We start from the raw sequence: 26,482 nt of genomic DNA on the forward strand, positions 1-26,482 counted from the left end.
TATCTGTTAGAAGCCCACTCCCTGGGGGAGGGCAGGTAAGCTCTGCCTCCTGGAGGGAGCAGTATCAAAGAGTCTGTGGATGCATGGAAAACACCACAGGGACTAACAGAGTATTTTTGGGGGGAATGCTCTGAAACTGTGCAAATTTCCTGGTTCTCTTTAGAGTTTTGTCAACTAATTTAGCATCCATTGGGGTCTCACCTGGTGTTCTAATGGTGGTTTTTCTATTTCCAATATTTCTTCTACATTTATTAATTGAAATTCTTCTCTAGGGAAGATTTGTCCCTTCTTCCCATTTGTTTATTTAATCAGTCACTTATTTATAACAGGATGGACTCACCAAGGTTTATTTTATTCTTTGGGTTGTAATCTAGTGCTAGTGCTATTTATTTTGTTGCTCAAATTGGGCCCATCAGAAGCTTGTTTGGGCTGGCTCAATATACTTTTGACACATTTCTTTTTAGCACATCCTTTCTGTAGCAAGATGCTACAGGCTTATCTGTGTATTCCCTGTCCTGGCCCTTGGAGTCCTTTCCAAGGAGCCCAGGTTCCTTTTATTGAAAAATGGGATTGGAAGCTGTGATCTCGGTGCTGGGATGTTTGTTGCTACTGAGCTATCCCTCTTTTGCTTTTTGAAGCCCAGAGCTCTGACTGAGGCCTACCAGAGCCCTGAACAGCTGGTCCCTGCGAACCTCGCCCCTTCCCTCTCCTCCCTTGAAATACTCCAGCCACAGGAACCTTCTTGTCTGCTCTTCACATGCTCTGGGTTTGTTCCTCCTCAGGGCCTTTGCACATGCTGTGCCCTTGCCTTGAGTGTCCTCCCTTCTGATCTTTCCACACCTGGGACTCTGCGATGATCTCAGTGTAAGGCCATCTCCTCAGCAAGTCCTTTTCGAACTTCTAGATTGAAAATAGCTATGTCCTCCCTTTTCCTTACCGCCCCATTTAAGTTCCCAAATGCAGAATTCCCTTAGTTCTCCCATTTGTTGTTAGTATGGCCTCTAGAGTATCACCTCTGAGAGAGCCAGAGACTGGTCCCTCCTATTCCCTGTCATGCCCCAGCATTTGGAGTGGCGGCTGGCGCACAGTAGGTGCTCCATGAGTATTTGTTGAACAGCTGAGAAGAACACAGGATGCTGTTGCTTCCATTTGTAGAATGGGACACTGAGGCTTGGCGAGCTTCTGAGATTTTGTTCAGTGCCTGTCTCATTTGCTGGGGCTGCTGTAGCGCAGTGCCACCCACTGCCAGTGTAAGACAACAGAAGTTTACTCTCTCACCATTCTGGAGGCTGGAAGTCTAAAATCGGGGAGTCAGCAGGGTGTGCCCCCTCTGCCATGTATAGGATGGCATGTTGGTAACCCCAGGGATTTTCTGCCTTTCATGTGTCCATCTTCTCTCTCTCTGGGTTCAGATTTCTTCTCCTTATGAGGACAGTAGTCATATTGGGTTCGGAGCTGAGAATTGCCCCCTGCCCCCCACCATGGCCATCCCCAGGCAGGCATGGCATCTCCTTGTGGGGACGTGGGTGGCACCTGGGGGCCCATGAGGGGCCCTAGAGAGGACAAGGAGCCCACATGCTTACTGTGGCCCTTTGCTCCTAATTACAAGGGGTGATGCAGGTCCAGGTTAGTTCATCAGTGTTTTGGGGGCTTGAGACCAGAGAACGGGGGTCCCGGCCTCTTGCAGGAGTCTGTGGCTGTTGGGAGATCAGGTGGGGTGCACCAGCTCAGGAGGTGCTTCTGGCTGACTCCTCAAGGCCCTTTTGGGCAGGGGGTGGGGTGTCCACCGTCGGGAGCATGAGGGCAGAGAAGGGGTCTCCCCGGGTTCCCTGTGTCAGGGTTAATGAACCCAGGCCCTCCTGCCTGCGAGGCGGGGTGTTTGGGGGGCTTGTGGGTCCGTCAGGCCTGGGCTTTTTCTCCTCTTGTCCTTTTCCTACCCCAGGGTGGAGTCCTGGGTGGCCCAGGTGAGAGCCTTGACATAGGGGGCACAAGGCCCCGAGGAACTTCTGAGCTCTTGTGGGTTTTTCTTAAAAACCTTCTTTTTTTAATTGAGGGAGATTCATATAACATAAATGTAGCTTTTTGAAGTGAACAGTCTAGTGGCATTTAGTGCCTTCACAGTGTTGTACAAGCATCACCTCCATCTACTTCCAAAGCACTTAAATCACTCTAAAAGAAAACCCGTACCCGTGAAACGCTTATCCCCGTCTCCTTCTCCCTCACTCCCTGAGTTCTGTCTATGGATATACATATTGTAAATATTTCACACAAATGAAACCATAAAATATGTGACATCTTATGTCTGGCTTCTTCCGGTTAGCATAATGTTTTTGAGGTTTATCTGTGTTGTGGCATGTATCAGTGCTTTATTATTTTTATGGCTGGATATTATTCCATTGTCTCTGTCTGTCCGTTTGTCTGCTGATGGGCATTTGGGCTGTTTTCACCATTATTGTGAACAGTGCTGCAATAAATATGGTAAAGAGGTATTTGTTTGAGTACCAGTCTCGTTTCCTTTTGGTGTGTCCCTAGGAGTGGTACTGCCTTACTAGCCTTTTTTTTTTTTTAAATTTAACATTTTCTTACAAAGCAAAGAAAGAAAAAAGCAATACTTTTCAAAGCACACGGAGACTCTGTGACGGTTTCATGCACTAGGTTTGCCTTCTTATGGGTTTTGGGCTCAGCTGAGAACTTGGGGAACCCTTCCGCAGTGAAGTGGGTGCTCCTGCCGGGCCTGGATTGCAGCAGGCAGGTTCAGGGGCACAGTGGGCGCCCAAGGCCTGTGTGTGACGGGTGTGTCACAGACTGATACACCCTGCCTTGGAGGTTGTGGGGGCTGTGGCCGAGCTGGGCCACTGGGCAGCAGGGTAGGGGCCTCAACCCACAGCTTCATCCTCCCTGGCTCTTTCCATTTATCTCTGTCTTCATCTGTCTCTGCTCCTTTCTTGCAATATTGTCTAGTCTCTGAATCTCGTCTCAGCCCCTGTGTCTGGATCTCTGTCTCTTTTTCTCTGTCTGCCTCTCGGATTTTCTCACTGGGTTGCTCTTGTTATCTCTTGTTTTCCAGCCCTCAGTCTCTCTGCATCTCCCTTTGGCTTTCTTCTCACCCCTCCCTCTCTCCAGCCCCATTTCTCTTCATCCCTCCTTTCCCCATGTCCTGTCTCTCTGGTTTCAGTCTCCCTCTGCTTCTCCATCTGGTCCCTCTGGGTCTCTGTCTCTGCATTTCTGTCTCTCTCTGTTTCTCAGTTTTCCTCTCTGGGTCTTGCTCTCATCCCCTCTCATTTGCTGGACCTCGATTTCTCCCCACAGCCCAGCCTCTCTCTGTCTCTGCATCTCTCTGTCTCTGAGCTGCCTGCATCCTCCCCAGGAACCTGCCATGGCCCTCGAGCCTGCAGTCCTGAGCAAGACCTGCTGGGCATCGCCAAGAGGGCCCGGCTCTCTGGCTTCAGTCCAGGCCCCACTGCCCCCCAGGGTGAGACGCTGGCTCCCCAGCCCCTCCCTGCCTGCCTGGGTTACCTCCTGCATGGCAGGGCAGGGTGCCTAGAAGCCAGAGCTCAGCACTTGAGGACAGGAGGTGGCCTGGGGGGACCAGGGTTAGACCTGAGACCCCGCTTCCGAGTGGCAGCAGGTCTCTGGTCTCAGTCCTGCTGGCTGTGTCCCCTGCATCTGTCTGAGGCTGTGGATGTGTGTCTGTGGCCTGTTTCCCATGGGCAGGTGTGGCTGACAGGCAGAGGGGAAGCTGGACGCACCTGTGGGTGGTGGCTGCTCTAGGGGAGGGGGGGAGCCACAAAAACTAGCCTTGGCCTGAATGTTGGTGGGGTCGCCTCAGGGTGGGGGGTGAGGAAGGACATGTCTTGGCGATTTGTGACTCTCCGAGGGGCTACAGGTGTTTTTTTTTAACCTCACCAGGAACCAGTCAGTGGGTGAACTTGGGATTCACCCTCAGAAAACATCACAGGAAGGGACAAACTACCTGACAATCTGCCTCTCTGACATGCCCCATTTGTTCTTTCCTTCCTGCATAGAAACCAGGCAATGCGGAAAAAGCTAATCTTGTACTTCAAGAGGAGAAATCACGCTCGGAAGCAATGGGTAAGGCTTCCCTGCCACCACCACCCCCCCATCCCCCCCCCCCAGAATTTGGAGAGACTTGAGGCCACTTCAGGCCACGCCTGCTGGGACCTTCCCGGGGCTGCAGCTGCCCCATTACCGAGTGTCCAGGCTTTGAAAAGAAAGCTCAGGACAGTGAGAGAAAGGGGAAAAAAACAACAGCTGCTTTGGTAAAGCCGGGCTCAGGAATGGCTGACCCCGGGAGGCTGTGACGAGGGTCAGGGGACTTGGTTTAGCAGCTCCTTTTCCAACCCAGAAGGGCTTTCTCAGCAGGCATCTCGGAGGGTGGCTTATTCGAGCCCCTTTGAAAGGCAGGCTGGGAAGAAAGAAAAATGTTGATCTGGAAAATTGGGTATTAAACGCTCATCAGAGGAACCATTGTGGGCTGTTCAGGAAGAGAGAGGGTTGTTGAGAAAGGTGGAGGGCTAGGGCGGGCTGAGGGTGGGTGGCGAGGACTGCAGAGTCCCTTCTTCCTTAGAAAGAAGGCCTTCCAGTACCACCATGGCCTTGTCTGCACTCAGGGAAATGAGGGCACAGAGAGACATGAGGCCCCTTCCTTGTGCTGGTTGGCAGCAGCTGAATCAAAATAGAAAGTGCTGGTGGCTGCTGCTGCTTACTGCACAGTCCTGTACCCCAGCCAGGGAAGGCGCCCCAGGCAGGGCGAGCTGCTATGAGGGAACACCTGCAATGTGGTTTAGGGTGGCCATGCAAATCACTGATTCACTACAGGAGGTTGGGCCTGAGTGATGGAGGGGGTGACGAGTTAGGCTTCTTTTCAGTAGGTTAGAGAAGCTGACTTGGGCTTCAGCCAAAGAATTGGTACAGCTGTAAAAGTTCGTAGGTATGGATCTCAGGAGCAGTTGGATCAGGTTTCACCTTCATTTTTGTGCCATTTTCTCCAGCTGTGTGTGTTGATACATTGACAAGCTGGTTTCCCTTATGGTACCCGAGTTCCTGTAGCAGCTGTGAATCTTCTAGAGCCAGAGAGAACTGCCCTTTCTCAGACCATCTCCTGAAGGCTCTGACTGGAGCAGTCAAGGACATGAGTCCCTCCAAACTAGTGGCCCGTGCCAGGGCACTGGAGTTTTCTTGCCTGCCTTTGGTTTCTCGGTACCTTCTCATGGCTGGGGATGAAGCCTCCGACTCCTCCCAAGCCACGGACTGGTGACAAGGTGGCGGGGGTGGATTGAGACTGGGGAGAACCCGGGAAGGTCCACCCCATGGAGACAGAGGCAGCCTGGGTGGGGGCTGCTGCTAGGGGACTCCTGGGGTTGGGAAGCGGTAAAGGCTGCTCCAATCTGGGGGTCTCTGGGGGGTCAGAACTGGGTTTGCTGGAGGATGGAGGGGTTCCTCTCAGGCCTGCACCCTTGGCCCTTCTCTCATTGTTGAGGAGGAAGCCTCCATAAGGACCCTCGGTGTCCTGGCCTCTTCTCCAGCTTTGGGGTCACAGCCTTGCTGCCCTCCAAGAAGCACCTGCTCCCAGAGAGGCTCTCCCAGCCCAGGAGGCAGGCCTTGCTCATCCCTGCACCTAGTAGGTCTGCGGCAGACAGTGGGTGATAGCTAAGTGATGAAATGGGACTAGAAGGCATCAGAGGCATCCCTGATTTGCCACTGTTGAGCACCTACTGTGTACAGGGCTCTGAGTTGCTGAGACACAGTCCCCATTCCCCAGCGTACAGAACTGAGCCAGTAGATTGTGTGCAGGTGACTAGTGGCCCCAGCAAAGTGCTTCTGTGGGTGCTTCTAGGTGCTTCCTGCATTTTCACACATTTAGTCCTGTGAAGACTGCAGCCTTCTTACTCCCAGCTTACTGATGAGGAAACTGAAGCTGAGAGAGGGTATACAACTGGCCCAGAGTCACACAACTGGGAAATGGTGAAGTCAGTCTTTGAACCCAGGTACTGTGGTTCCTGAGTCCAGGCCCTGAAGCACCCCAAGAGGCAGGGGGATTCTAGGGCAAAGGGTGGTGTAGCTGGAGATCTAGGGGAGGTGTCCGGGGGATTGAAGGAGAGGTGAGGTGGGGCCAAGGGGATGGCAGCCTAAGAAGACGGCTGGAGGGGGAGGACCCTGTAAGGTTTGTAAGTGGGGCCTATGCCCTGGAGGCTGGGCTGTGGTGGGTGGGGAGAGGGCCATGGATGGAGGGTGGGGGCAGGGGAGGGGTGACCCCAGCCTGGCAGGAGCTTGGGCCCAAGAGAGCCATAATTTGCAACTTGCTGCCCTCCAGGCCTGGCACGAATGCAGCTCTGCATTTAGAGGCGAGAAGGTATCCCCAAAACGGGTGAATGGCCCAGGCAAGGGGTCCAGAAGAAAGGAGGGCAGGGTACATGGACAGGACTCAGCCTGGGGCCCGCATACAGTAAGCACTCAGTGTGAGTGCATTGGTGCTACTGCTGTAATTACTGCCATCACTGTTGTCACTGCTCTGAAATTCTGGCAAGAGTGAGCAAGAGGTTGGGGCGGGACTTATCTCCATAGCTCTCCCTCACTGTGGTCCCAGGTGAGCTCGCCTGCTCCTTTTCCTTGCACACTGGCCTGGCTGTGCTCCAGCCTCTTGTATGTGTGTGCGTGTGTGTACGAACACGTGTGTGTGCATGTGTGAGACTGAGTGTTTGCATGCAAAAGTGTGCCTGTGTGTATGTATGTGCGAGTGTGTGTCAGTGAGTGTGTATATTCTATTTCCTCTCCTGGAGCGGGTCCACTCTTGGGGAATACCCTGATAAGCAGTCAGCAGTGCCCAGGGAAAGGGATGGAGCCATCCGCGGTGCGTCATCACCTGGTGCCCAGCACCCTTGGTTCCCTGGTGAACTGAATGGACATCCAGCATGGTAGATGTTGGTGTAGGCTACAGCAGGCTGCACTATGGCTAGACATGGAGGAGGACTTCCTTCTCTTGGTCAGACGACAGAGTTGCTGCTCTGGTCTTTATCCTGTCCTTGGGGTTGGGGAGCATTGTTGGATGTTCCCTCATGGACATCCTGTCCCATATCTCTTTGCTCTACCTGCACCCTGCAAGGGCTAAAGACAGAGCTGGGAACATCTTGTTGGCTGCCCCTGCCTGCCTTCCACTGGACACGTGGAGAACCCAAGACCCTGTAGCTGGCCAGGGGCCCTGCTGGCTTTGGCCTTGCCGTTCTTCACCACAAGAAACATTCTTTACTCTGCTGGGTCTTGGTGAACTTTCCTCACCTTTTCCCTGTCTGCACCTTCTCTCACTCCCACCCATCAGACTGTAGACTTTCTAGAAGGGTTGAGAGGGCTGGAGAGTCCTTTGCTTGGACTGGTGGCATTGCTAGGTGCTCTCTGTCCTTCTGGCTCACCACTGGGACCCTGGCTGTCAGTGGTCCACATACCCAGGGGCCGTAACCTGTCATTAGAACCATCCCTTGGTCTCTGACAGGTTCTTGGAGCTACCCCACTTAAATGTGGGGTCCTAGGAGCTGGGGTTGAGTTCCAAAGCCCCCAGACACCAGCCTGAGCACCCCTTGTAGTCTGGTGGTTACCAGGTCCCTTCACATTGCTGGCTTGTTGTGAGTGGCGGTCTCTGCCCTTGGTCAGAAGCTGAAATATAGGAAGGCGGAGGACTAGAGAGGGCTTCTGATTGCACCGAAGCATTGAGCAGGCATTCATATGAAACTCCCAGACTGAGCCATCTGTCCATTTGCAGCTACTAGAGATGGGAGAACTGGAATCTCATGGGCAGCCTGATGCCCCCTACCGGCTTGAGGCCCCTGTCACCTTGGAGTCAAGGGGCCAGACTGCCATGTTCTGGGTTGGAGAGGGGATCTTTTCTTTAAGGACACAAACAAATGATATATCTTTCTACCTAGAAGCTGCTTGGGTCTTTATACTAGTCCTTGGGGTTGGGGAGCATTCCTGCGACAGTGGCTGGGGAATGAGAAACCTTTAGAAAGCAGATGCCACAAGGCTGCCCTTTGGCCTAGCACGCACCCTCAAGCGGTGCCATCCCAGTACAACGTCCTGTGATGTGAGAGTGTCCTCCTTCTGTGCTACCCAATACACGCAGTAGGCACAGAGCACTTGAAATGTGTCTGGTTAGATGAGGAAATTGAATTTTAAATTTTATTTAACTTTATACAATTTAAACTTAACAGCCACATGTGCCTGAGGGCTTCTGGGCTGGGCAGCACGTCTCTGAGGACCAGGGGAAGTCAGTACCCTTTGGGGAGCCCAGGGCTTTTTTTTTTTTTTTTTTTTTTTTTAAAGGAAAGACAGAGAGAAGGAAGGAAGGATAGAAGGAAGGAAGGAAGGAAGAAAGGGAAACATTTTTAAACATTTTCTTGTTTTATTGTATTCTGTTTCTCCGTTTTTGTTACATGGGCTGGGGCCGGGAATCGAACCGAGGTCCTCCGGCATAGCAGGCAAGCACTTTGCCCGCTGAGCCACCGCGGCCCGCCCCAGGGCTTTTTTTGAGGGACCCACTCCTCTTCTGGGTCTGCCTGAGCTGGGCCAGCTCTGTGGGTCCCTGTGTGACCGTGTGTGTGTGTCTGTCTTTGTGGCCATGTGTCTATCTATGTGTGGCCTTTTGTGTGACTGTGTTTATCTGTGTCAGTCTGTCCCTGCCTGTGACCTGTGTGTGTATGTGTGTGTCCGTGAGTCTCTTCCTGCGTGGGTATCTGCAGAATGGGTCAGGAGTGGGGACACAGGAGGCAGGTGTCTGCCATGGGGACAGCCCCTTAGTGCCCAACCCCATGATCACCCAGGAGCAGAAGTTCTGCCAGCGCTATGACCAGCTCATGGAGGCCTGGGAAAAGAAGGTGGAGCGTATCGAGAACAACCCCCGGCGGAGGGCCAAAGAGAGCAAGGTGCGCGAGTACTACGAGAAGCAGTTTCCTGAGATCCGCAAGCAGCGTGAGCTGCAGGAGCGCATGCAGAGGTGAGCCGGGTAGTCCCCGCCCCCCTGCCCCATGCAGCCCAAGTCCCGCCCTCCCACCCTCCCTCCCTCCCTTCCACCAAGAGGGGCCAAGGGTCTGGGTCACTGGAGGTGTGGTCAGAGGAGGCCCATCCAGCGTGTAAGAGACAGGCAGACCAGTGGTCTCCACCGTGGGCCCCGGGCGCCCTGGCAGTCTCTCGGCTGCATTGCTTAGAGCTGGTGTGGCCTTCACACTAATTTGAAACTTCAGTGCCTTTCTGGCTGGCCTTGGCCTCGAACCAGGCAGCTTCATTTGTTGCTGTGACCTACGTAGCCCCTGAAGGCCCCTGAGTCTGAGCTCCCTTGCTGGGAGAGTGGGTTTGTGGTCCTGGTCTCCTTGCTGGCTGTGAGGGTTGAGTGAGCTGCTCCCAAGGGCGTGGCGCAGTGGGTGCTCAGCCACAGGAAGCTGTGGTTTCTCTCATCACAACCGAGGTGATAGTTCAGTAGTAAGAGTAGTGGCTGCTTTTACTACTTTCTAAGCGCTTGAAAATCCATACCTCATCCACAGTAACCTTTGGAGCAGGGCCACTTATAGCCCCACATTATGGGGGGAAATAGAGGCACAGATTACAACGCTGAGCCTAGACAGTGTGGCTGGGATTTATCGGGTGTCCTAGGAGAGAGCATGGCACTGAGCCTCCAAGGTCCTGGGCCCTGGCCTTCCTGAGTCAGCGTGGGGCTCCGAGGCCTGCCTTGGGCCCTTGGCCCATGGTGCTTCCTCTCTGCCCACCTGCCCTCTGTCTCTGGCGTTGGTCCTGAGCATGTCCCTTTTGCTCTCCAGTAGGGTGGGCCAGCGGGGCAGCGGGCTTTCCATGTCGGCTGCTCGTAGTGAGCATGAGGTGTCTGAGATCATCGATGGCCTCTCGGAGCAGGAGGTGAGTACTTAGCCCCGCCTCTTGGCCCAGCTCCCCGTCCCCCGTGTCCCCACCGTGTGTGTCAGCATCCTGGCAGGAAACAGACCTCATCTTGGGTGATGTCACGAAGGCACTTGTTACCCAAATGTGGGCAGAACCCCCGAGGTACAGTGACTAGCAATAGTGGGGAGCCTTTACTTGCCCCCAGGACTGTAGGGAGAGGTGGAGGGAGTGGGGGTCTTGGGGGGAGATGCTGACCGTCATGAAGTGTCCCAGCTACTGCATGATTGGTGATGCCACATGGGGAGAGAGCTGGGGAATACGTCCCCCTACTTCTTGCTTCTCCTTCCTCCTGCCTTCTTCCAAGGCTCCCCATTAGCTGGGTGATGGGATTATAGGGTCAGGCTCCTGGTGCCCAGAGCCGGGGTCGAGGGCATGATGGGGGCAGATGGAGAAGTCCCAGTACAGCAGGTATCCCCAGCTAGGACATCTGAGCAGGAGCCCCTGCCCTCCAGCTTGAACATGGCCTGTGTTCCTCTCAGGCACCACCCTAGCTGATTGGGTCAACCCCGGTGGTCCTGGCTGTGGCCCCTGGGTCAGAGTGTCCTGCAAGCAGAAGGCAAAAACACTTTCTCCTGGGGAAGGAGAGATGCAGCCTGTCCCTCCAGGTCTTATAGGTCAAATGGCCACAATGACAGTGCCTGCCCCATGTTCCCAACACAAGTGGGAGATACGCAGAAAAGAAGGGGTCACCTCTCTCATGGGGGCTTTTCTCCAGGGCCCTTGTTTGGATGGGAAGTTAACACACTGCAGCTCAGGACAGTAACCAAGAATTAAATAATTAAAATGAAATAGAAAGAAAGATTTGATTCCTCCCCTTCACTTGCCACGCTTCCCGCTCAGTGGACATGTGGCTGGCGGCTCCCATATTGGCCAGGGTAGGTGGTGAACGTCTCCGTCATCACAGAGCACCCTGTTGGGTATTGCTACTCCACGCTGCTAATTCTCAGATCTGATGGACAGAAGAGTCCTGGGGTGGGGATTGGGTGGGGGTGCTTGTTTAGATTGCAGATTTGCAGGCCCTCCTCCCTGAGATGCTGATGCAGACCATGTGGCCACCAGGAACCTGAGTTTTATGCATATGACTTTGGTGCAGGGAGTTCAAAGACTGTCTGGCCATTTAAAAGAACCTTTACTTTAAAACTTCTTTTGATACGTCTTGTTTCCAGTGACTGAGTGTGGAACTCAAAAAGCCATCTCCCATGGCCATGGCCATGTGACCTCACATATGCCATCAGGCCTGGGGCTGGGCTTGTTTAGGACTCCATCGTGCCGGGGCTGGGTAATGTCCCCCACAGACCAGATGCACGGAGGAGAAGGGGGCAGCCCCTCCCAGGGGTTCCTGGTGTGACAGCCACAGTGTGTAGCCTCTGGACTGAGGAAGTTACCCCTCATCCCAGAGGCCCACTTCCTTGGTCCTGGCCACAGGATACTGCAGCCGCCAGAGCTCGGGGAAGTTGAGGGAGCAGTGCCTGGGGGTAAAGGCTGGAAAGGAAACGGGGGAGAAACTTCAAACTCGACCAGCCAGACACTGACTTGAGGTTCCCTGGGCAGTGTGAGAGAGGGGCTTGGGCAGAGGAGAACATCCATCCCATCCTTCAGGAGCTTCCAGCAGTCTGAGCATGTGCCACGTGTTAGAAAGGACAGGTGCAGCCACCACCAGTGGGGCTGAGCTGGCTCCTGCTCCGGCGAACCATGTTCTGTGGGTCTGCCGCTGTTATGTCTCAAGGCCACGCAGAATAGTGGGGGCACAGGGCTCCAGGGCTGCTCCCGGGTGCTGGGGGTCAGAGGCCTGGACTGCCTGTGTACTTCACCCCCCAACCCCCCTAGCCCCACTTGGGAGTCCTGAGCATGAATAAAGAGGCTGGATGGTGGAAGCTGGGTAGCTGGCTGCTTGGCAACAGCTGACCTTGGCTGGGGCGGGCCTTCTCTGCCTCCGGACTGGCTGCAGGGATTTGAGGCCATCCTGATGTATCACCGCCAGCCGGCCTGACTGCTGGGCAGGCTCCATCCTGGGTGGGCATTCTCAAAGGAGCCAGATGCCAGGATACAGGGTGGGTGGAGGGGCTGGGGGAAGAAGTATGCCTGCAGTTTTCCTCAAGCTCCAAGAGCGAGGCAGCATCTCCTTGCCCCACTCTGTTCCCACCAATGACAGGCCACTGTTCCCCAAGCCTGCCTGTGTGCCCTCTGGTCTCCTGAGCTCGCTCGGCCCAGCTGGCCTGCACATCTCTCCTGCAGTGTTTTATGGCGCTTGCCTTTCCAGAGAGAAGATTCACAGCTCCCCACCTGCTGCAGATAAGGCCAGGCAGCTCTCTGTACATAATTTATAGCCCTCCCCACCGTAAACCTGTCTGGGGCAGCTTTTAAATTCTCCCTCCCCAGAGCAGGAGCTAATAGTGTTTTATAGAACAGCTTCCTCTTTCTCTTGGGCCTCAGCTCTTCCCTGTCTGACTCGACTCTGACCACATGCGCTCTGCACTCACCTGGGTGCCCAGTGCTGGCAGGAGCCCCTCCCTGGCCCCCTTGCCCTCTGACCTAGGCTCTCAGCTTTCTGTTTTCCCCCCAGAACCTGGAGAAGCAGATGCGCCAGCTGGCTGTGATCCCGCCGATGCTGTATGATGCCGACCAGCAGCGCATCAAGTTCATCAACATGAATGGGCTCATGGATGACCCCATGAAGGTGTACAAGGACCGCCAGGTCATGAACATGTGGAGTGAGCAGGAGAAGGAGACCTTCCGGGAGAAGTGAGTCCCCAGGGCATGCTGGTCTCCTCCGCCCTGCCAGGGGGAGCCTCAGGGCAGGTCTAGGAAGCTGGACCGTGAGCAGGGACCCATGACCGGCCAATGGCAGTTTGATTTTCTTCTTACTTTGCAAGTAGCCTCTTGGTGAGCCTGTCCCGAGTCCCCTGGCACTGGGTTAGAGGTGCCTGGAGCAGCTTTGGTGGAGAATGCTTTTGCGAGTAGCTTTTACTTATGGAAGGTTTTTAAAACACCTAAAAACCGAGGAAGGCATGAGGAGCCCTCGTGTACACATTACCTGGCTCCTATGACCTGCAATGAGGAGTAATCTTTCAGGGAGGAGACTCCAAGATGTGTTGGGGTTTGACATGTCCTGCTCATAAATGCAGAAGAACCCCAGTTCCTCCACGGCCCAGGTGTGGGTCTTCCCTCTGGTCCACGTGGTAGTTTTAAGATTGAATCAGTGTCTCCCTATAACGTATTTTACAATTTTAAATGATTGAAGTGACTAAAGAATAGCCACAGATGCTAGGAATTGCTGTTGCATTACAGATCTTCAGAATTTCCCCTGGTGTTAGGATATCTTTATTTCCTAAAAAAGAGGGGTTTCTAGGGTATTTTCTGTGGCTTCTGTTTCTCTAGAGATTGCATATTGCTGTTGAGACCTGTCAGGGAGCTGAATCCAAGGGGACCTGGGCGTCTGGTATCTGTCACTGTAGGGCTGGCCTAGCTTCGGTCCTGGGTGTGACGGAGTTTGGCACCGTGTGTCTTCCAGGGAGGGGGTGGGGTGGTCCTGTAATTTCAAAGAAATTTCTAACTCATACGGCTTTTGAAAATCGCAGAACAACAGCCTAGAGCTCTGCTGCTTTTTGTCTGTTTGGTCTTGAACAAGCCACTCCCCCTCTCTGAGTCTCATTTTCCTCATCTGCAGAGTGGGTCTAGCAGTGATGCTTTCCCATCACAGTAAAAACTCTATTGCCCAATCCATCAGTTTTTAGTAAATGTTGCTCGGGGATATAGGGAAGGGAGGGAAGGTGGGAGGGAGGGAATCAGAACAGGTGTAGGTCAATCTCAATCCCAAGTTTGGGTCCTCATCTCCCAGGGGCCCCCTCTCTGCTTGGGGAAGCCCCTTGATGGATGGTGGGGGGGCAGGAAATGTTACTGGGGCAGGAAGGGGGAGGGAAGAATAAGACTCCTTGTCTGGAAGAGAACGTCTTTAGGCTGGCTTGGGGTTTGCAAGCTGCCTGAGGCAGGATCCCAGGCTGGGAAGCCTGCCACTCCGCAACTGGCTGCTTCCTCTGGGGAGAATGGGCTGTTCTGGGTTCCCCAGTGACTGGCTGGGGAGCAGGGGAAGGGCCCATGGGCCTCCTGCCTGGCCATCTGGAGGGCCAGGCAGGGCCAAGCCTGGGGCCTGTGCCCAGCCCCTCAGTCGGAGCCCATGGCCCCTGCTGTGCTAGCAGCCATCTCTACCCACAGAAGGCCCCAGGGCAGAGGCGTGGCATGGGGATGGCGGCCCAGGCTGGGCAGGGGCCAGTGACTCACCCAGCATCCCTGGGGCAGGCCGTGACCCACATCTCCGCCCCCACTGCTGGCCTGCTCTTCCAGCCCTGACATTTCAGCCTGGCCCAGCGCTTTCCCAGTAACTCTCCTGGCTGTGCAGGAAGCCAGTTGGTATGGCGCCAACTCCGCGCCAGCCCCCTCCAGCTTACGTCCATTCCTGCCGCCTCCTTGGCTGTTCTGTCTTCTCCCTGCGTCCCTGCAGGCACTGAAAGACTCTGCTGCCTTCTCTGCCAGGGAGGCCCAGCAGCCTGGCGGGCTGTGACCTCGTGGTGGGGGCCTGTCGAGTTCCCAGGCAGGCCCCGGGTGCTGTGGGTGAGGTCCAGCTTCCCAGACCCGGCCGGAGATAGAAACAAAGCAGATTTTAAAAGGGGGGGAAGCCCCACCAAAGAGCTCCATGTAATGTCCTCATTTTTCCTGGAAGCCGCCTCCAGCAGGACAAACAAATATATTTTCAAAGGCGCTAAAGTCAGTGACTCACTCCAAGGAACGCCCTCTCTTACCCCCCCCCCCCCACCCCACCCCGCCCGCCACAGCCCTTCCCATACCCCCTTGGGTTTAATTGCTCCGAGTGGGGTGGTGCCCGCAAGCTGGGGCGGCAGCAACGGCCGGCGCCTGTGAGCTCGCGCTGCCAAGCAGGGAAGCCCCCCTCCGCCCGGTCTCACGCCTGCCCGTCTCTTCCCACAGGTTCATGCAGCATCCAAAAAATTTTGGCTTGATCGCGTCGTTCCTGGAGAGGAAGGTGAGCCTCCGCCCTGCAGCTCAGCAGCTGCCCTGCCCCGGGACCCTCATGTGGCAGCTGCTGGGCTCCCGGTGAAGGGCCCTCCCTGCCCACGAGGCCTCAGCCTGCGTGACCCCTTGCTTTGGCCATTGGGCTCCTCTCTTTCCATCCCTCCCCTCCTTCCTTTCTTCCTTTCCTTCCTTTGAAGCAGTAACAGACTCCACCCCAGATCTGGCACATGGGGGTGGAGCATCAGGTCGCTGAGCACCTGTGAAACCCCAGGAGGGGGTTTGGGCAGGCCTCCTGGGGGCAGTGCTCTGGCTTCGCCTCCGGCCCCTCACGTGGTATTGGACTTCCCTGCAAATTTCATTGGGTTCTAGAAACAATGCTGCACCTGGTTTCCCTCTCATGGCTTTACAAACAAGAGCAGCTTTCCTCCGGCAACTGTACAGAATTACCCTGCTGGGTCCCTCTGCCTGGCACTGTGATCTCTGACACTCTTGATTTCAAGCCCAGTGTGTGGTCAGTAAGTCCCCATGCTTTCAGACAAATCTTCATAGAGCTGACCTTGAACCCCACCTTGCCCTCAATCACCAAACCCAGGTCCCAGACAGCTCCCCTCGTTGCTCCAGCTCCCAGTTGGCAGATAGGCTTCAAGCCAAAGTGCTAAACCCATCTGCTCACACACAAGGCTGTGCTGGGCTGGACCTGTAGAGGCCACAGGTGGGGCAGGAGGGGCCGGGGTGGGGGGGCTTGGGTGAAACTGTACACGTGCAATTGGACACTGGAGCCCTCTGGCATCATTAGGATAAAGTCAGAGGGCTCCCACAGCTTATATCTACACGTGGTTTTACATTTTGGGGCTGCTGCTTTGTGGGATTTCAGTGGCTTTTCCTAAATCATATTTCTCAGAGGCAGGGGCCGTCCACGCTTGGTAAAGCCCTCCCTGCCCAGCCCACAGGCTTGTAGACTCTCTGTTAATGGGGGAGGGAGGTGGAGGATGGGGACAACCAGGAGCAAGGTCCAGGGGGCCATTTGAAAGGATAGCCCTTCCCAACACCTGCCCTTTAACGAGCTGATGATCAGAGAGGGAGAGAGATGAGAAGGAAAAAATCTCTCCCTGCCTGAAAAACCAGTGTGGAGTGACAAGCTCTTTAAATAGCCTTTCTTTGGAGTTAGCAACGCCACGCTAGGGGTGTGGGCAACCCAGCAGAATTGGGGTTCAGGCTCCCTGGAGTTGGAAGAAGGGTGCTTTAGAAATTGGTAACTGGGTGATGCTGTTTGGAAAGGAAGGAATCAGAACTCTCTGTACTAGAAGGTAAACTTTTGGTGTTCTTTGACCAAGTGAGTCTCTGGGGTAGGGGGTTGCCAGTTGAGAGGCCTGCGGGGGCCAGCATGACCTGACAGTGAGTGAGGCTAAGGACAGGTGGCAGTGGTAGAACCGGTCAGCCTGTGCTTGGTGCAAGGGGACAGATGCTGCTTAGAGCCAGGTCATTGTCTCTCAGCGCAGGATGACCCCTGAAGGGTTGAAGGAGAGGCCAGACACCCACGTCGCCTGATTTGCAGAATTGGCATCTAATTATAAAATCTCGCTTCTGACTGCTGCATGGGTCATGTTTGTGGTCCAGGTTTAGTCTGGGGGCCACCTGGGAACAGCCTCTCATTATTTGCCCTGGATGGGCTGCTGGTGGCCTTGCTTAAGGACATTTGAGGGTCTGAGGCCCAGCCCCCTTCTGCATCCAGCAGACCTCATGGATCACCAACCCTCTGCCCAGACCAGATCCTGGTTTAGCGCTGCCTCCAGGGGCTCCAGAACCATTTACATCCTATTGGAACAGTTGTTGGCATTACAGGGTTGTCTCCTGGAGCCACTCTTGCCACAGGTGGTAGGTATCAGCTTGCTGACTCCTCCAGTTGTTTTCTGAGACTGTCTTCCTATACTGGGCCCATTCAGCCACGAGGCGGCTGTGGTTCATAAAGGGTGGGTCAGTTACCCAGCAAGTGGCACCCAGAGATCCACGTTGATAAGATCAGGGCAGAGAAGATAAAGAAATTCCAAGAGATTTAGTCTTGACTGGGGTCATGAGTCAGTCCCGATGAACTGGGGAACTTTTCCTGGAAACTTGGAAGAGATTGTTCAAGGCTTCCAAGTGGTAGGAGAGAGAAGGCTAGAGACCACAGATCTGGGGTTTGGGGAAGGCTTTGAGCTTACCAGCTGAGAGCTGAAGGCCTTGTCCCACCCAGATTCGGGGGATAGCAGATGATAATTGCATCACTATCATTAACAAAACAGCAACAACAGACAGCACTTCTAGAGGGTATTTGGTGCTGAGCACTATTCAGGGGGCTGGGTGTCCTTGTCTATGTTAATGTCTTTGCCTTCATAATGACTCCGGGGTCAGTGAGTATGTTCCATTGGTGTTCCCATTTTACAAATGAGAGAACTGGGACAAAGAGGTTAGGTTTTCCCGCCGGGTCCCTTAGCCAGCAGGTGGAAAGGCCAGCATGCAGGTGGAAGGACTTGAACCCGGCAGCTGGCTCCGAGTCCCTGCTCCGATCACCCACCCTGCACAGCACTCAGGGTTCTTTTCTCTTTCTGTCTGGCAGACAGTGGCTGAGTGTGTCCTCTATTACTATCTGACCAAGAAGAATGAGAACTATAAGAGCCTGGTGAGGCGGAGCTACCGGCGCCGTGGCAAGAGCCAGGTGAGAGACAGGGGTGCGGGTGGGGTCCCAGGGCATGCTGCAGCCCTGGCTCCCATCACGATGGGTGGCTGGTTCCCAGTATGCTTGGCGGCCAGCTCCCAGCATGCCCAGTGGCCAGCTCCCGGTGTGCATGGCAGCTGACTCCCAGCGTAATTGGCAGCCAGTTCCCAGCATGCTCAGAGGCTGGCTTCCAGCATGCTCAGGGGCGGCTCCCAGCGTGCTCAGCGGCCAGCTCCCAGCATGCTCAGAGGCTGGCTTCCAGCATGCTCAGGGGCGGCTCCCAGCGTGCTTAGCGGCCAGCTCCCAGCATGCTCAGAGACTGGCTTCCAGTGTGGATGGCAGCTGGCTCCCCAGTGGCTTGGTGGTCGCTCTGCCACCATATCCCCACATGGTTTAGCATCTGATATCCTCAGTTTGAGCTTCCCTCAGGGTGGCTGCGCTAGGGAGACTCTCACCCTGCCTGGCCTTTGCAAGTCAATCCCTATAGCAGAGAAGAGAGCTGGGGAGAAATGGCTGCTCTTCTTCTCAACCTGGAAAGTTCTGGAAACCCGTGGCTTGGAGACTTGTAGTCCCCATCATCAGAAGGGTCACATGCTCATGGCAAGGGCTGGGTTCTCATGATGAGGTGTGGTGATCCACAAACCTGTGTTTTTTACTTTGATAGTGTTGTGTGTTTACTTAATACATATTTGAAATAAACAGCACTTCAACCTGCAGTTTTGGGGGCAGTGTTGCTTAGGGCGAGACTGAAGGGTTATTTAAGTTAGAACAGGGGGTCAGCAAATGATGGCTTGTGGGCTACGTCTGGCCTACCACCTGATTTTGTGAATAAAGTTTTATTGGAACATAGCCACACCCATCATTTACATATTATCTATGATTACTTTCGTGTTACAGTGGCAGTTGTTGAGTAATCTAATCCCAGCAGAGACCGTCTAGGCTGTAAAGCTTAAAATAGTTACTCTCTAGCCCTTTCCAGAAAGAATTTGCTGACCCCTGAGTCAGAGGAGGGAGTTGGTTTAAAAAAGCATTCGGTAACTCAAGATGATGGAGAACAGTGGCATGCGTTTGAAAGGGGTGTTGCTGAGTGCTTGGAGTTGGGGAGGCGGAGAGGGTTTCACTTCTGGGCTGGGGAGAACCGCCTTGAGCGGAGGCTGAGGCTTTGTGTGGGGAAGTGAGTTTGGGTCCTGGGAGGCGGGACCCTGGAAGGGGTTGGGGAGCTGCTGTGAGATGCTGGGTGTAGAGCAGAGGATTGTCCTTCCCTGGGAAGATCTGCAGCCTGGGGGAGCTCAGGAAGGAGTGATAGAGCCTGGATTAGAATGGGATGGGAGGGTAGGAACCCCAGGGTTGCCTACTCCTTCTCAGGCCATTAGTCAGCGTTCCTGAGGGGTCCCACTCGGGGTTGAAATTCCACATCGTGCATCAGGTCAGTCCATGCTCCTTCCCAGCCAGCATCCTCTGCCTCTTCCTCCTGCTGCAGGGGACTGGGCTGTGGGGCCAGATCTGCTCTCCCGTTAACGCACATGCAATCGAAACAGGGAGGCAGGGCCTCTGACAGGGAGAAGAAATAGTCCCTCTCTGTGTTTCAAATACTCGATCAAGATGACTGTGGCACTGAGCATCCAGCCACATTGGTGTGGGTCCTTGGAGGGTGGCTGTGTTGGGCTTGCGGGCAGGATTCTTCTATCCATTTCGTGTAGCCAGTTGGCCAGTCTGTCCTCCCATCTAACAGGTAGGGAAAACCGAGGCTTAGTGGATTGGAGCTATTCACTTCCTAGGACCTGGCCGTGGTGTTTTAGAAATTGAAGTATATTCGGGAATTTTCTAGACTGAGAGGTAAAAACTCAGTGCCAGACAGGGACTGTAATTATGCCAAGGTGAGAGGTAGTAGGGAGTGGTAGAGAATTTGGTAAAATAGAGAATGAAATAAAGCTTTTATTTTTATCTTACAAATGTTGCCCAACATTTGTTGAGCACTTGCTGTATGCTGGTTCTCTACTAGTCTCCCAAGACCCTCCCACTGCCTTGTGGGGCCAACAAGGGTGGGCTCGAGAGGTCCGTGCTAGTGGCTGGGCTGGGTGCTCTGGAGGGAGAGAGTTCAGAGTCACATGGGGAGAGGTGGGTCCTAGTTCCTTGTCACCCTGTGCTGAGAGCTGTGTTTGCACAGAGGAAAGTGGGTAGACTGCGTGTGTTGGGTCATCTAGGGAAGAGGTAGCCCCAGATGAGGAGGATGAGGGATGTCAAAGCTCCAGATTTCTGGTCTTGTCACATTGCCTTTTGCGTTTAGCTGCAGAAGCGTAGCTGGTTGATTCCTCCACTTGTTGGTCATTTATTGTGTGCCAGCTGTGTGCTGGGCACTGGGACTCTACGCTGTGGTATGGCCAGGTGTAAATAAGCATTCCCCAACCAACACTCCTGAGGTTTGCTTGAGGGGCTGTAGGTGCCACTGGGGATGGTGCTTGGGGGAAGGTCCCTGTCGCACCAAAGATGATGTGGAGGAGGAACCTTTGGGTGGACAAGGCTGGAGGTAAGCTTGTCCCAGGCAGGAAAATAGCAAGTGCAAAAGCCGGGGAGTGTGGGAGAGAGTGTGGTGACCTTGGGAGCAGCAGGAAGCTCAGAGATCTGGGAACCAGGGCCCCAGTACCTACTGGAGCTTTAAGTGAATGAAGAAATGGAGAAAAACATTCTTATACTCATTTCTGATGGATAAATAGAAATATCTCCTTCCCCTATGGAAAACAATAGTGCAAATGGAGAAATAAGTAGCAACTCCTATGTGAGGCAGTAAGGAATACTGAGGTCTGTAGCAAACTGTCCTCCCTCAGCTCCATCTGCTTCTTGCCAAGCAGTCCTATGTTGTTAGATCTCCTCTTTTTTTTTTTTTTTTCAGGATGAGCTGGAGGTCTCGATTTACCTGAAAATTGCCTGATTATTAAATTGTAGGTCCCCAAAATTTGTTCTATTGGCCAGACATTTCATATCTTGCATTGGGAATCTGTTCTCAGCCCCTACTCTTGGACTGCTGGGTTTGAGGGCAGGTAGGCTGAGGGGAGAGGTTAAGAGGGGATGATGGAGCTTGGGGATGGGGGCCAGAAGCCACGGCAGGTCTGGGAGGTACTGAGGAGCCTGGTCCTGTTTAATAGCCAAGGAAAGTCATGCTCCTCCTTCCACGTGTGACTACCCCGGGCCAGTCGTGGTGCCTGGAGAGTGTGTCCTGCTCTACAAGTTATACCATCTGTTCCAGCAGGTATCTCTGGTGGGTTCTTCTAGGATGGACACCTCCTCCTGAGCTCGGCCTTTCACAGAAAGATGGATGGAAGCAATGGGGAGGTCCTCCTGTCTCTCCTTTGGAGTTGGGACATGTCTCAGGGGGTCTCCCACCTCCTCCTACCAGCTAGGGCAGCTCAGGGGTGCTGGCTCAGCCAGGGCCCTGCTAGGGACAGAGATTTACACCTGAAGCCTAGAGCAACTTCCATGTGAGAGAGCTCTGCTGCCCGCACCTCTCCTTGCCAACACTTTTCATAAATACAGACTTAATGGCTTGGTCCTGAGCTTAGACTTTGGGCCCGTAACTCTTCTCTCTGCCCTGTGATAGCGTCATAAACTGCAGGGACAGGCCCCGTGGCCCATCTTGATTTGAGATGCCGTGACTGGAGCAGCCTAGACTCCTGTATCTCTCTTTGGTTTTATAAGGCCTTTGCCCCGGCTGATAAAACTCCTGGCGAGGAGGACGGGGTTGTCTGTAGCCTGACATGGGATGGACCTGGGCATGTGCTTGGACGTGTGCAGGTGAATGGCTGGGTGGACTCCAGGCAGTGAATGTCTCCAGGTGGCCAATCCTGTGAGCAAACAACCTGCAGCTTCTCTGTCAGGGAGACGAGAAAAGCCGAGCATCCCCCTTCTCAGTGTATCCAGAAATTTTGGGTGAAAATAGGAATGGAGGGGAAACTGTGGTCTTGAGGGTAAGCCTGAGGCCCAGAGTGTGTTCAGATGATGGCTTTTCCATCCTGGCTTTGTTTCTATCAGGCCACCTGGTGGCTGAGATCCTTGGACTGAGGTTGGAAGCCAAGGCCACGGAGCACCGTGCGTCCCTCCCTGACTCCCAGCTTTCCCAGCCTGCCCAGGAGGCTTGTCCACTCCTCTCTCTCCCTGACACTTCGTGGGGGCTTCTGGGTAAAAGGAACCCAGCCCCTTCCCTCCAACCCGGTAGATTGCCCCTTTCTCTCCCAGGCAGCCCCAGGGAGATGCATACTCGGTTTATCCCCAGTGGATGAGGGATCTGGCCTTGGAAGCCTCGGGGATGGGGCGTCAACTGCTGCAGTGTCCCATCCTCGTGGCTGCCTTCTTGGGTGGACGGAGGCTGAGTTATCCGTGGTGTGCTTTTTCCCGGTGGGCTCACGGTCAGATTCCCCCACCCGCCTGTCCCCTTAGAAAGCTCAGGACGCAGGCTCGGGTCATCTCAGTCTCTGTTTGCCAGCTCCTCGTAGGGGATGGGGGCGTTGGGAGTCCATGAGACCCTGGGTCCCCGTTGGATGGAATTCCAGGGGTGCTGGGCCTGCAGTGGGAGGGGACAGCCCCTAAGGGGTGGGGTGATTTCAGGGCCAACAGTGACGATGACAGCAGTAATAGTAGCAGGGCCTTTCCTGGGGGGCTCAGCGCATATCTACTTGGATAACCAGCCAGCAGTTCTGATGGGGGGCATGGCTGCTGTCCTGCTGGATGGAGGAGGAAACGGGCCTAGGGATGTTCAGGAGCCTGCTGAGGCATCTGCTGTTCTGTGACAGGTGCAGGACACAGGCCCAGCACTTCTGGCCGGCGGCGCCAAGGAGGCCCCCGACATCCCGTTTTCCAGTGTTGTGACCAGGTTCACAGTTCCTCGGGGTTGCCCATGTGAACTTTGTGGTCTGTGGATTTTCCCGGATCTGGTCTGGTCTGGGCCCTGTCAAATCGGGGTGGCCACAGCCTTGTGGCAAGGCCCTACTTCTGGGTGTGTGAGTCCCTGGGCTCCAGACACGGGGTGAGACACTCCTGGAATGGGGGTAGTGGGTGAAGTCCCGGGAGGGGCAGCCAGGCAGTGGGGAGGGGCAGGCAACTGGAGCCAGCTATGTTTCTTCTCCCACCCCGGGTCTCCCTCTGTTCTTGTCCGTCTGTGAGTCCCTCTCTTGGGAGACTGTGGCTCTCCTCTCTGTTCTGTCCAGTTCTCTGGTTCTGAGGAGATGCTGCTCCTGGGCAGGGGCCATGTCTGTCTCTCTGTCCTCGGCTCCCCTCTCCTTGTCATTGCAGTGGACTCTCTCAGTGGCCCCCAGCCTTGTGCCATCCCCCTCTCTCTTGGGTTGCCAGTGGCTGCAGAGGCTGCCCATGGGGGACCCAGTGAGGCTGTGGTGCTATGCTCGTGGCACAACTTCCGTGGCTGTTGGTTAGGCCCAGCGTGTGTGGCCACTGAGCTTGTCAGCAGGTCAGAGGCCACTCTGGTGGGCACCCCCGCCTGCCTGTGTTCTCGGTGGTCGAGCCCGCCCAAGAGGTGTCGGATGCCTAGCGCGTGCATGTTCACGGTGGGGCATCTGTTAAGTGCCTACCACATGCCTGGTCACAGACCCTTCCCTTGGGAGGCACATCAGACCGGAATCCTTCAGGAAAACAGAGGAGGCGGTCAGCCACGCCTGGCCCATCTTGGGGCCCTTTGCACTGTCCTGGTGAAGAGCCGTTGATGCAGGCATGACGGCTGAGGTGTTGTGCACAGGGTGCCCACCCTCACCCCTTCCCCACTCATGGCCACCCTCAGGCTTGATGCCCCTGCCACCTGTTTCCTGAGCTTGTTACCTCACACTCCACAGCCAGGAAGATGCCTCTGATGCCCCTGAGTTGCCCATCCCCTTTCTGTCCCTGCCTTGGGTGGTGTTGAGACGGGCAGTGAGGGAAAAGGAGCGTGGCAGCCTCCAGCCTTGAATCCCGGCATCTGGGGAGGAAAGGGGACCCCAATGCTGACAGTGGGATGTGCATCCCGGCCCTGAGGCCACCTTCTGCTGGGCTCACAACTGTCCGCTCGCACGGGCTGTGGCCCCCTCCTCCCAGCCTCCTGCTCCCAGGACTGCATTACAGGGGCCCATGTCCTAGGCTGGGTTCCCTGAACTGGGGTTCTGAAATAGAGTAGGTGGTTGGTGTAGTTCTCAAACTTGAGCAAGCTTCAGAATCCCCCGGAATATTTGTGAAAACATACATCACTGGACTGTACCCCACAGGAGGTCGGGGGCCTGAGAACCTGCATTTCTAACCAGTTCCCTGGGTGGAGCCTATGTTTCTGGTCCAAAGCCCATGCCTTGAGGACTACTGTCCACAAAATGTCAGCCCCTGAGGAGGGGAGAGGGTGGAGCAGGGTGGAAAGGGGTAGTCGAGTCAAGGCAGGCTAACTGACAGCCTCAGCGAACCCTACGGCAGGCTCTGGGGCAGAAACAGGCCCCTCCCGGGTGTCCAAAGTCAGTCTTCCGTGCTGGGTCTTCCATGCCTACTCCCCATGCTGGCTGCAGGCAGTGGGCCTCCCAGGAAAGGGCCCGATGTTGAGTGAGCAGTGGTGCCTGCAGGGGCTGGAGGAGAGGTCGAGCTGGTCCTGCCCCATGTCCCTGCCGGGCTGTGCACCTCCCTCTTTGCAAAACTCTGCTTTGAAGGGACATCATCTGCCCCAGTACTCCAGGGCAGCGTGTGCACCCGGCACTGCCACCATCTGTCTAGCTAGTTGTGCCGCACCCACCCTGTCGAAGCCACTAGGCCCAGGCCCTGGCCCTTGATGACTGCCCATCCCTGCCCAGCGGGACAGACCCTCGCCGCTCACCCTGAACCAAAGTGGTTTGGGTTCTCATTGTTTTAATGGTTGGATTTTGAATGAATGGTGGTTATAAAAGTGGAGCTTAAAAATCTTTAATGAAAGGAGCTGGCCATTCAGATATCTCTGGGCTCCAATTCCCAGCTGTCCATCACTGTGGCTACTCCATGAGAGCAGGGCCTGCCCAGGAAGTCATCTAGCTGTTGCCTGGCTCTGCGGCTGGCTGGAGGCGAGGGGTGCGTCTTGGCTGTCCCCCTTCCGGATGCTGCTGAATGTGTCTCTCTCTCCTGACCATGGGGGATAGAGGCCCAGGTGCGGGCTTTATGAAATGCCAGCCCCCTTCATGCCCACTCTTACGGGACCCGCATACATCTTAGCTTTGGCAGTAAAAACCTGACCCCCATGTCCTCCATCCTGGCCCCAGAGAACCAGGCTACGTGTGACCTGGTGAGCTCGTAGGGTCAGCAACAGGCCCCAGCATCCTATCCTAGCTTCCTGGCCCCGAGTGAATCACCGGTAGTGGGAGGGACCAGGAGTCCCGGGTGATGGGCACCATGGTTTTATAGCCCATGACGCACAGACCAAGGGGCCACGTTATTCCGGTTAATTGCAAAACCAGAGCCCAGGAATGCTGTGGTCACTTGACAACTTAATTATGCAAATCACCAGGGAGGCTGAGAATGCTGGGCTGACTGTTGTGGCTCCCTGTGTGCATTCTCTCTCCCATAGTATCCTGGAGCTCCTCCGTCCCCATGGCCCATATGGCCAGGAAAGGGGAGCTGTGGGGTGCGGGGGCCTGGTTGGGGTCTCTGTGTGGCTGGCATGTTCTGTGCCTTCTCTTCCTGGGGAAGACACTGGGATAGGAAAGCCTTTGCACAGCTCCCTGTGCCCCTGTCCTGTCTTCCCAGCTGGCTCCGGCTGAGGGTGGAAGGTTGGGAGGTGGGGGCCATGTCCTCATGGTGCTGCTCTGGCTGCCTGTGCTTGCTGGCCACGCTCTCGCCAGCCTCAAGTCCCCGCTCCACGTGGTACCTGCTCTCATCTCTGACTGCACCCTCCATCTCACCCCTCTTGTCTCTCCTGTTCTCTGTCTCCTGCTTCTGTGTATATGGCTCTGGCTCTGGCTCTATGTGTCTGTGTGTGTATGTCTCTCTTCCCCTTCTCCCCTTCCACAGCCACCCTCCCATCTTTCTCTAGGTGTCCACCCTCCTTCCATCTCCACATGTCTCCAATCCCCCCGCTCCCAGCCTCCCTATGAAGGGTCAGGTGGCCTCGTCCTTGGGCTGCTGGTACTCCAGGGGCTCCTGTGCCTCAGGCAGCCTGCACGGGGACAGTGTGGCCGGGAAGGACGCTCCTGGGCTGGACTAGCCCAATGTTGGTCCACAGGGGCGGAGCCAGCTGCCATGCCCCTAGTGCTGCTTTCCAGGGCCTGGCTGGGTCTCCAGCCAGTCGATGAACTCACTGGACAGCTCACTCGGGTGAAGTCTGGCAGGGCCATCTGGAAGGCCAGGCTGGGTGAGGGTGAGTGTGAGCACGCCGGCCATCTCGTCCCAAACTCTCGCTGGGCCGGGCTGGGTGGGCAGGACAGAGGGTGCCTGGCCGGGCTGGGTGGGCAGGACAGAGGGTGCCTTTACTTTCTTGGGGGCCCCAGGCCTACAGGAGGTGGCAGTCTTTGTGTGATGCTGAGGGCAAGCTGGGATGGGCGGTGTGGTGGCCAGATTTAGGGCCGAGGTGAGCAGATGTCCCAATTCCCTGCCTGGCTTGTACTGAAGGGGGAGAAGCAGGATGGGAGCTCTGGCAGGCCCCCAGTTCAATGGACACGCCCCTGGGAGACCCTGCCTTCAGGGTGGCAGCTGGTAGAGGGGCTCCCACGAGGAAGGAAAGTCTGTACCCATGGGGTAGAGCAAGCTGCACTGCTGTTTTGGGAGAAGATGAGTGTGGCCTTCCCATAGGCCTTGATGCAGGTGGCCTGGGAAGGGGAGCAGCTCCCT

At 55.3% G+C, this 26,482-nt stretch overlaps 1 protein-coding gene across 19 annotated transcripts in view; it reads left to right on the plus strand.

Moving 5' to 3' along the window:
- Positions 1-26,482, plus strand: part of NCOR2 (nuclear receptor corepressor 2) — a 320,600-nt gene that overhangs the window by 217,858 nt on the left and 76,260 nt on the right. For 15 of the 19 annotated variants that reach the window (XR_013175504.1, XM_077159574.1, XM_077159582.1 and 12 more), the window contains 6 exons: positions 4,026-4,092; positions 8,832-9,004; positions 9,822-9,915; positions 12,521-12,699; positions 14,938-14,992; positions 17,579-17,677. Coding sequence is in view for 17 of the 19 variants with exons in the window: in XM_077159574.1 (XP_077015689.1) it covers positions 4,026-4,092; positions 8,832-9,004; positions 9,822-9,915; positions 12,521-12,699; positions 14,938-14,992; positions 17,579-17,677 (667 nt within the window). In the remaining 2 variants the exon portion in view is untranslated. The other 4 variants (XM_077159581.1, XM_077159590.1, XM_077159591.1 and 1 more) reach the window with 2 other exon arrangements.

The sequence above is a fragment of the Tamandua tetradactyla genome, chromosome 5 (assembly GCF_023851605.1).
Source record: "Tamandua tetradactyla isolate mTamTet1 chromosome 5, mTamTet1.pri, whole genome shotgun sequence".
Classification (NCBI taxonomy): domain Eukaryota; kingdom Metazoa; phylum Chordata; class Mammalia; order Pilosa; family Myrmecophagidae; genus Tamandua; species Tamandua tetradactyla.